Source organism: Capsicum annuum, chromosome 5, assembly GCF_002878395.1.
Source record: "Capsicum annuum cultivar UCD-10X-F1 chromosome 5, UCD10Xv1.1, whole genome shotgun sequence".
Lineage (NCBI taxonomy): Eukaryota > Viridiplantae > Streptophyta > Magnoliopsida > Solanales > Solanaceae > Capsicum > Capsicum annuum.
The window spans coordinates 90,220,916-90,230,656 of NC_061115.1; the positions used below are offsets into that span (position 1 = coordinate 90,220,916).

At 35.8% G+C, this 9,741-nt stretch overlaps 2 protein-coding genes across 12 annotated transcripts; one reads left to right on the plus strand and one right to left on the minus strand.

Moving 5' to 3' along the window:
• The first annotated feature begins 1,203 nt into the window (after window positions 1-1,203).
• LOC107871882 (uncharacterized mitochondrial protein AtMg00810-like) lies at window positions 1,204-1,851 on the plus strand. The gene is made up of 2 exons (XM_047412159.1): window positions 1,204-1,659; window positions 1,708-1,851. Exons 1-2 carry the CDS (start codon window positions 1,204-1,206, stop codon window positions 1,849-1,851), a joined length of 600 nt encoding a protein of 199 aa, XP_047268115.1.
• A 1,060-nt stretch (window positions 1,852-2,911) lies between these two features.
• LOC107870820 (CTD small phosphatase-like protein 2) lies at window positions 2,912-9,454 on the minus strand. 11 transcript variants are annotated; one of them, XM_016717479.2, is made up of 9 exons: window positions 9,297-9,446; window positions 8,944-8,958; window positions 6,828-7,056; window positions 6,002-6,144; window positions 5,776-5,872; window positions 5,565-5,675; window positions 5,162-5,437; window positions 3,914-4,251; window positions 2,912-3,419 (listed from the first exon to the last, which is right to left on the minus strand). In XM_016717479.2, the coding sequence occupies exons 3-9, from the start codon at window positions 6,979-6,981 to the stop codon at window positions 3,201-3,203; spliced, it is 1,338 nt and encodes a 445-aa protein (XP_016572965.1). In that variant the 5' UTR covers window positions 6,982-7,056; window positions 8,944-8,958; window positions 9,297-9,446; the 3' UTR covers window positions 2,912-3,200. The 11 variants fall into 11 exon arrangements, with proteins under 11 accessions (XP_016572965.1, XP_016572966.1, XP_016572964.1 ...); XM_016717480.2 differs by having other exon boundaries at window positions 9,181-9,446; XM_016717478.2 differs by lacking the exon at window positions 8,944-8,958 and having other exon boundaries at window positions 6,828-7,059; window positions 9,297-9,454.
• Window positions 9,455-9,741: the final 287 nt, after the last annotated feature.

A 9,741-nucleotide genomic window follows, 5' to 3' on the forward strand; every position in this document is an offset into this window, starting at 1 on the left:
AAAGGATATGTTCTCTATGACATATCTAGCAAATCTGTGTCTGTGTGTAGAGATGTTTCATTTAGGGAAGATATATTCCCATTTAAAGTGAACAAAGATCAAAATAAGTCACCAATTTATATATTTCCATTGGAAGATCAATGTCCAGTAGTAGGTGATGTTGTGACACCTTTCCAGATTCCAGTAACTACGACATCTCAAGGAATACCTGACTCAACTAATCAGCAAAAGCAGCAACAACAGGTTGTTCCTACTCCTACACACACTATAACTAAGGTGTATCAAAGAAGATCAACTAGAAGTCAAAGGGTTACTGACTCACCTAAACAACAAGTGCAACAAGAGATCTCTATTGCTGAGAGGACAGAAACTCAGGCACCTGCATGTCAGGATCAGAGGAAATCAACCAGAGAAAAAAAAACCACCTGTGTGGATGACGGATTTTATCACTATTGGTAAGACCAAGAAGGTACCTTATGATCTAGCAAACTATGTTACTTATGACAAATTGTCTTCTCAGTACAAAACCTATGTAGCAAATTTATCTTCTACTGTTGAACCTACAAGTTACTATAAAGCATTCAAGATGGGTAGAGGCTATGAAAGAGGAGATAGCAGCTCTTACTTCTAATCACACCTAGGATATTGTGTCCTTACCTAAGGGTAAGAAACCTATAGGTTGTAGGTGGATATACAGAGTTAAATATAAAGCCAATAGTAAAGTAGAAAGGTTCAAGGCTAGACTTGTAGCAAAATATATGGTCAAAGAGAAGGCATTGATTACAAAGAAACCTTTTCTCCAGTTGTAAAAATAAAGACTGTCAGAACAATACTGGCTACTGCAGCAAAAAGGAAATGGTTTATTCAACAAATGGATGTGTATAGTGCTTTCTTAAATGGTGATCTAACTGATGAGGTGTACATGGAACTACCCCATGGATTTGCTAGTCCGGGGATGCAGTGTGCAGACTAGTCAAATCCCTATATGAACTAAAGCAAGCTCCTAAACAGTAGAACAACAAGCTATCAGAAGCTCTACTTAAGTATGGTTTCAGTCAAAGTAAATATGACACATCACTGTATATCAAGAAAAATATTGAAGGAATTACTCTTGTGTTGGTATATGTTAATGACATGTTAATTACTAGTGACAGTATCAAGCTGATAGAAGAAACAAATGTAAACTTGCAATAAAGTTTCAAGATGAAAGATCTAGGAGAGTTAAGGTTCTTCCTTGGAATCGAATTTGCAAGGTCTGATAAGGGAATACTAATGCATCAGAGGAAGTATACATTAGAATTGTTATCAGAATTAGGACTAACAGCTGCTAAACCTATCTGTACACCTATGGACTACAACCTTAAACTAACCTCTAGGCAGTTTGATGATCATGTAAAACAGATTCAGCCAGATGAAGATACTTCAGCTGATAAAGTAACCTATCAGAAATTGATTGGAAAAATACTCTACTTGACAATTACCAGACCTGATATAGCATTCTGTGTTCAAACTTTAAGTCAGTTTTTAAAAGCTTCCAAGAAATCTCATATAGATGCAGCATTAAGAATAGTGAGGTATGTTAAGAATCAACCAGGTCAAGGTGTGTTATTGTCCAATGATCCAAATGAGGAAGTCAGTGCCTTTTGTGATGTTGATTGGGCATCTTGTCCTCAAACTAGAAGATCTATTACTTGATACTTTATGAAGATCGGAAAGTCTGTGGTTGCCTGGAAATCAAAGAAACAGGCTACAGTCTCAAGAAGCTCCGCAGAAGCTGAGTTTAGAAGTCTTGCTGCAGTTACAGCTGAGCTAGTATGGATTGTGGGATTAATGACAGAAATTGGCATTTAAGTGCATCTACCAGTTGAAGTGTTTAGTGACAGTAAATCTGCTATTTAAATAGCAGCAAATCCTGTCTATCATGAGAGGACTAAACAAATTGATATTGATTGTTTTTTCATAAAGGGAGAAATAGTTCAATAGATGATTACAACTAAGTTTGTTCCAACAGAAGATCAGCCTGCAGATATGCTAACCAAAGGTCTTACCAAAGCTCAACTGATGCATCTCAATTCCAAGCTAGGAATATGTGATTTCTTCACACCTTCCTAGCTTGAGGGGGAGTGTTGAGTATTGTAATACACGTTAATCAAGAATATTGTGTCAATGTATAGCTTGTTAGTTACTTTCTAGAAATCAGTTATAGTCCATTAGTTAGTTATAACTAACTTGTAGCATTATGAGTAGCATAGATAGTTATGAACTACTCTAGTATGTGGTCTATAAATACCTATCTCATATACCATTTATGATTCATTCATCTCAATTCAGTAATCAAGAAATCTGCGCATTCCCCATTCCATATCTCTGTTTCATTTCTCTGTTTCTTTCTTCTCCTCTTTCTCTCTTGATCTTAAAGAACTACTTGTACCTAGTTTAATTACAGAATTAAAACAAGAAAAAAAAAAAGGAAGAATTTCAAGGAAAAATTAAAAAAAAAGTGGAAAAGATAAAGAAAATATAGAAATTGAGAGACAACATTTGAAATGTAAGAGAATGAAAATATACTTCTACTATACATTAAAAAAGAAGTTAGACTTTAAAAACTTTTCTTATGAGGGACAAAAAATCAAAACTACCCACTGTAGGGGTAATCCATGTAATTTCCTGCATTAATTCAGGCATACGCTATGCAGTAAAAATTTTACTTGCACTAGATGTTAAACCACATTACATAATTTTATCAAAGATTAAATGACATTTACGGGAGTGATTACTTTGATTCAGTTATAACATTGACATAATGGAGAGTATTTCATAAAAAGCTTAACTATATAAATTTCTCTTGTTCTCCCTTAGTAACAAACTAAAATTTCTGCAAGTCGAATGCTACTTATACAGAAAGTACAAATGAGGAAAGAAAACTTGCAACTGAATATTTGAACAGCTAATGTTCGGAGATTGATCAGAAGGTTTCAGACACAAACTTATTGAGGGGGTTTCCTCCAACCTCAGAGCTTCGTCATGGCACCATTACAAGACAAATGAGAATTACATAAATTAAGCAACATTAGAAACCAGCCTCTCTAGGAAACTGGCATTCACAAAGGTACCTTAGAACCGATTCCGTTAACTCATCTAGAGCCATTGAAATAAAAAATTCAAGTCACCCAAGACTAAATCTATACGGACACAGAACTTTATCTCTCAAACGCATCTCCTCTAATAGAGTTGAAAGGACAAGCAGCAGCAGCAGCAATTCTTTCGCGAAGGTTGAATTTGCTTGCAATAATCGGTCTAACATCTTCAACTCCAACTAAGCTTTCCAGAAATGGGAGGATTGAGAGTAACTCTTTGTCATAACGGTCATCAAACCAGCTCTCAATTGGAATACCATTGTCCACCTGGAATCCAAATGCCTGCAAATTAAACCGTCTACGACATCAGGGTAGCAAAGTGGAGAATGACATTCTAAACAGGAATAAATTGACCAAAAAAGCACATACAAGTGCTCAAATAGTTGTCAACTATATTAACACATTACCAGATAACATGATGCTCAACAAAAGTGATCCAGTATGACAATTCCAATAGGAAGGCGATACATAAACTTTTATGTTTAAATGGTAAGATTTAAGCTTTTAGCAATACTACACCAAGCAAGATTATCAGTTCAATCATTTCAAGAAACAGGGGAAGAAACCAACCATACACATGTTTCTTTCCAGCTTTCGTGAATATGAAAGTTTAATAGCTCTTGTAATTGCTCATGATGCAGGTTGCTTGAAGAAAAAAAGGACCGGACCAGAACTAAACATGTGAAAGAAACAAAGAGGGAATGGACCAAGTAAAGCAGGATCGGGGATCTAGATAAAGGAACATTATTTATCAAAGAAAGATTCTGACACAGCACCTGAGGAGAGTTGTCGATGATAATCACATGTGCTAAATCACGGCCAAGAACAGACAGATCTTTAAGATAATTACCATCAACAAATACACAAGACTCACGGTAAACACGATGCCTAAAGACTTTTCTCTTTGGATCAAGCACATTCAAAAGCTGCTCAGCATAAATGCTTTGGCTTGCAGTAAATATGATAATCTCAAATAGGCTGGATACTCTATCCATAAAATCTCGGAGATGAGGACGACATCGAACATATACGGTATGATCTTTCAGGTTGAAATTCACTGAGAATGTGAAATCTGCATCATCACAAGGTTCAAGTGTAGAGTGCACCAAGGTCTCTGTACATGCCCAATAAGAAATGATGAGAACATATTTTGTCATTTGACTAGAGTAGATGCTTGAAAAGGAAAACAACAAGCATGACTTTAGCATTTGTACAAACATAAGAGCATACAATTCAATAGGCATCACATGTTCACTTGGGCATGCAGCCATTTGCATGAGTATGTCCGACTCCAACACATATTCCTAAAGGAGGAAATTGCATTATCTTCCACAGTCTTGGTTTTCTGGGAGTTAACAGGGTAGACTCCACAATTTAAATGATAAGCCTATAAAGGACAGATAAACTTGGCAGGAGATTAGGAATATCTTCTCTTTCTTTTATCAGAGGAGAGAAGGAACATCTATCATAGTGAATTCCCATGTACGAGAAAATGAAGTATGAAGACTAACTAAACCCAAGCGAGAAAGAAACAAAGCTACAGTTATAAAGATTCCATGACTATGTAGAACATAATCGGCAAAACTGATACATATATGTACTGTATCCATCCACAACCAAATATCTTTTTTAAGATATGCTCGAGCTGGTTTGTGTGCACTCAACTATTCCAAGTATCTGCTACCCCCATCAGCACACTAGGTAACTCAGGCTTAGGTAGGTGGGAAGAAATCACCTTGTTTTTGTTGTCCCCATTGGGATGTAATCCACAACCAAGTATGTTGTTTTGGCACAGCAAAATTCTTAAGAGAAGGGTTGATTATATTGATAGAGGAATGCGTAAGACCACTATTACTTGAGGAGAAAAGGACACAACTGTAAGGAGAAGAATAATGAATACCATTTTACTTTTGGGATATGTACTAAAACTTATCATTTGCCCTTGTTGAAATCTGAACATTACTGGAACAAACCACAAAAGAAAGAAACAATTAGCTTAGCCTTGAGAATATAGACTGCAATACCATCCAAGTCCAAAACAAGAGTGGCTGATGGACAACTCCGTGTCTGTTTAGGCAACAATATAGGCCGAAATGTTGGAACAACTGAGGACAGGTCTGGCAAATTCTTTATGAAAAAATATGGATCAAAGTCATCAAACTCTTCACTTTCCTCTTCCTCCATATTAACATCAGCAGGCAACTGAACTTGATTAAACTCATCAATGCATTCCAGTTTCGAATCTCTGACAGAGAGATGCATATCTGAAACTTCAGATGACATATGCTCGTCCCCTAAATCTGTTGAAAAGCCAAATTCACATAATTAGCAATTGAAAAAAGCATCAGAAGGCATATTCAATTTTGACTAATCATGACTATCATGTCTGACATTACCAGCAGATGTACTATCACATGAAAACCTTACCTGTAGACTCGTCTAGCACAAAATGACCTGTCAGCATATCAACCCCTATATTTTCTTTTCCAGGCTCCTGCAATGACTGGTCTGCTTGCTGGAAGAATTTGAGGAAGTCTGCTAAGGGAAACATGTAACAAGATTTTGACAGATATACACTTAGTCAGAACATTAAAACAGAGATCTACTCAACACTTTAACTGCCAACGCATATACCTACCTCGGTTCGAAATTTCCCCTCCAACACTTCTGGATATATGGAAAGTGGGTGAAAATATTGTATCACTTCTGCAACTATCACTTTCAACCTCATAGTCCTACATTAAGAAAAATAATTAGATAATACACAACAATAACCATTTTATGGCAACTCTCACTATAGAGTATCTGCATTTAACAGGGTGAGCTAAGACTCCCAAACAACACTACATAAAGCAAATTATCACCTTATTAATAGTAATGGTGTTACAATCATGAACAACTTCATGTGTGTCTGAAGAACCAGAAGTATCATCAGCCACCAACCCAAACCTTATACCCAAATCTGTACCGACAACATGATTCTCAATCTTTTTCGAAAAATTGCTTCCTATAAACACAAATATAGTAAGAGGTGAGTTGCCACAGATAAACAAATGTGCTCTTCCAGGACTATATGAATATAAACAAGGAATAGAGTCAACATCAACACCAACATACTCAGTATATTCCCACAAAGTGGGGTCTGGAAGGATTCAACTCTTCCATGGTTATATTATTTTCTGATCTCAGTTGTCGCCACTTGCCACAGTAGAGAACTGACTGTTCTCTGCTAACAATTGTTCCCAAAGAGTAACAAAAGCACGCGAGGCATACACAGGATGGCGATAGCATAAGGTAAATCACTTCAGATTGTACCATTTTTAGATTTTATTTCTTGTTAGACGGTAAATTTCCAGGAGAGAACAGTCAGTTCTCTACTGTGGCAAGTGGCAACAACTGAGATCAAAAAATAATATAACCAAAACAACAAAGGAAAGAAAGAAGTAATTACAGACTTAAATATGGAAAAATGCTACGTAAATCATTACCACCTCACAAACACTTTGAAATAGAAGCTTCCTGACTAGGTAATACAAGAATAAGAAGTATAAACAGATTCTGATGAAGCTTGAATAACAGAAAGAACAACAAACACTGCTAACTTACCGGAATATGCCCCAAATATCATGTCAAGTGTGCATGTTAAGCTAAAGACTACATAAATCAAATTACTTGGTCATCAAAGAATACCTGATTTTTGCTTCCTTACTGAAGATGTTATAAGTTCCTTAACTTGCTTTGCCTCAGTTTCCCCATTCTCAGACGTTATTCGCAGCTGCCTTGAAATCTTTGGACTAGCCAGCTCTCGCGGATATCTTCCATTAAATTTTTTCTTAGTCTGCATATCTAACTACAGCAGAGTCCACGCTACAGATGTTTTATCCAACGACAGCAGAGTCCACGCTACAGAAGCTTTATCCTGCTTTAAGAATTGTGACAAAGATGAATTGAATCACTCCTTGTTCCAGGACACACAGTTTCCTGGAAACGAATTCCAGTCAAGAAATAGATATAGACAGTTTGTAACAAGTTTTAGCAAAGTAAATACAGATATGACCATGAAAAGCATGAATAACTGTATAAAGTCACAGAATCTCTCTGCATGTACAATTGATAATTCATTGCATATAATGATGACTTGAAAACAGGTTGCATCATTTAGCAACATGTCTGCAGACAAACCATTGTTACCATGTGTAATAGATATCAATACATAAGCTCATTGTAGCTTAAAAGGATGGTGCATCATACAGATCCACAAGTTACACCACATACACAAAGATATACAAAGAAAGTATCAAACAACACATCAAGCAACAAACCCATAAATTAAACAGGAAAAAAAATTCTAAGCAGATGGTTAAAACCCAACAATGCACATGAAAATAGCATAGTTGGTGAGGTAATAAACTTTTGCATTCTTTCTCACCAAATACTATACGGATTCATTGAACTTTTATAATTCAACCATCAATTATCAAACTCTTTAAAAACATTGGATAAGAGGATTATAATTTATTTCTTTTCCTTCAGAGGAATCAGCAAGTAACTGTAGTGTATGTGCACAATACTGTTATGCTATGCATGACGATATTTTGCATAAGTTAGTAGGCAGGGATGGCCCCAGAACTTTGGTCTAGTGGTAAGAGCACAATGCGTGATGTGTGGTTTAGGCACACATCACAGGTTCGAACCTTGCCGAAGACAAAAATCCTAGTATTTAAGTAGATAAGTTAAAGGAGCAGGCACATTATCCACCGACTTTCAAACCGTGTTAATAGGGAGGAATGCTTAAAATTAAAGGCATACAAATGCAAATGAGTGCAGCACCATAGAAAACATCCAGGAAAACTAACATGTATTCAATCTCTCTAAGGAAACTTAATTTTACCTAACGAAAAAAAAAAAAAAGGAAATTAAGCCTCAAAAAGGAAAATTTCCAAGTATGCGTACAGTATAGACACTTCCTTAACCATACTAATTCTTTCAGCACCATTCCCTTCACTGGAGATTTTAAACCAACAGAGCAAACAAGACATCTGATGGGTGATGGCCCTATTGGGCTAGAGTTTCAGTGCACCTTCCAGCAAATGTAAAATCCTTAGGAAAAAATGGATTTTTTGTTTTAAAATACTTTTATCATGCATTGACAAACAAAGGAAGATCACAAAATCAATTTTTACACATATTTTCATAAGTCCCGGATGAGTAAAAAAGCCTATGAACTTCAACTTCCTCAAGCAATTAACTAAATCTTGAATAAGTAGGAAATTAACTACTTCCCCAAACATAGAACACGCTGATCCGAAGATATTTGAAATGATGTTTGCTAATCTTATTATGGTATCAGGAAACAGTGCCTGTTACACTCTGTACAAACCTGCTGCTCTATGATGTTTATCATTCACATTCCAAGAAACGCAATACATCTGCATCTATTGCAAAACAACTAGTGTGGGCTCCAAAAGTGATGGACCAAAAATCTACAGGCCATCCCTGAAACTTCTATACGGCATTGCAAACTAAGTCTATTACAAAAGCTATGAGGTCCTGGATGCTTATTGAAATTCAACAAGACGAATAACCAAAGAACACTATTCAAAAGCTGGGGAAAAGAAAGAAAGAAAATTTCTATCTGTATCGACTAATGTGTACAGATTTATAAGTAATTGGTAGCCTTTCAAATCTATCATTTCTCAAGGCCAAAGAATTGCAGGCAATTAAGAGATTCTCTCTCTTTTAAGAGAAATCCCTAAAACTCTGAGCACGTGAGCAAAAGACTGGTAAAAGGGCAGAGTTACCGTACATTGAGGAATTCGAACTGAATTGAGCACCATGGATACAGATGATTTATAGACGCGACCCCAACAAATTCAGGATAAAAAAACAGCAGAAGAAGATGAGCAGTAAGTATATTTGAAAAGAAATTGCAAATGCCATCCAAAACCCTAAAACAGTGGTATCTGCAGCAAAAAAAATAAACAAAAAAAAAAACAGAAGGAGAGTTGATTTATGCAAAAAATGAGCTCATAAATCCCCATACCTAAAGTTTAAACTCAAAATGACCACAACATAAACCAATAAACCATGAAAATCTAGGGAACTCAGATGGGAAGAAGAAGCGAGTGAAGCAGGGAAATGAAGAATTAGATTTTTTACCAGCGACACAAGATGCTCAATTTGGTGTTTGAACGAAAAATATTTCCCTCCAAAGATTGAAAAGGTTAAAAAGAAGAGGGGGGGAATGGAAGAGTAGCCAGCAGGAATCCAAATTTTTAGCTCTATTTTTTTCCGGAAGATAAAGTCGAAAAGGAGCGTGTTCAAGATAAATAAACGAAAAAACAAAAAAAGAAAGATAGATTAAAAAAAAAACGGAAAGGGCCTAAAATGCCTTTTTAACTATGTAAAATGATAGTCTATTTATCTATTGAATATAAAATGTCCTTTTTCATTTATTTATTAGGTCAAAAATATTCTTCTCACCTACCTATTGCATCTAAAATATTCTTTTGGTTTACCTATTGTCCTATTTCGCCCTTTTATTTAGGCAAATTATATGAAAAGATCATCCTTAAAACTTAATTATATAAATAATAGTATTTTT

Excerpts from the sequence above, each read along its gene's own strand:
- LOC107871882 (XM_047412159.1), top strand. The coding sequence starts at position 1,204 with ATGAAAGATCTAGGAGAGTTAAGGTTCTTCCTTGGAATCGAATTTGCA. Across the intron at positions 1,660-1,707 it reads CCTTTTGTGATGTTGATTGG|ATCGGAAAGTCTGTGGTTGC; the intron begins GCATCTTGTCCT and ends TACTTTATGAAG.
- LOC107870820 (XM_016717478.2), bottom strand. The coding sequence starts at position 6,981 with ATGCAGACTAAGAAAAAATTTAATGGAAGATATCCGCGAGAGCTGGCT. Across the intron at positions 6,145-6,827 it reads AGTAAGGAAGCAAAAATCAG|GAAGCAATTTTTCGAAAAAG; the intron begins GTATTCTTTGAT and ends TTGTGTTTATAG. Across the intron at positions 3,420-3,913 it reads TCATCGACAACTCTCCTCAG|GCATTTGGATTCCAGGTGGA; the intron begins GTGCTGTGTCAG and ends TTTAATTTGCAG.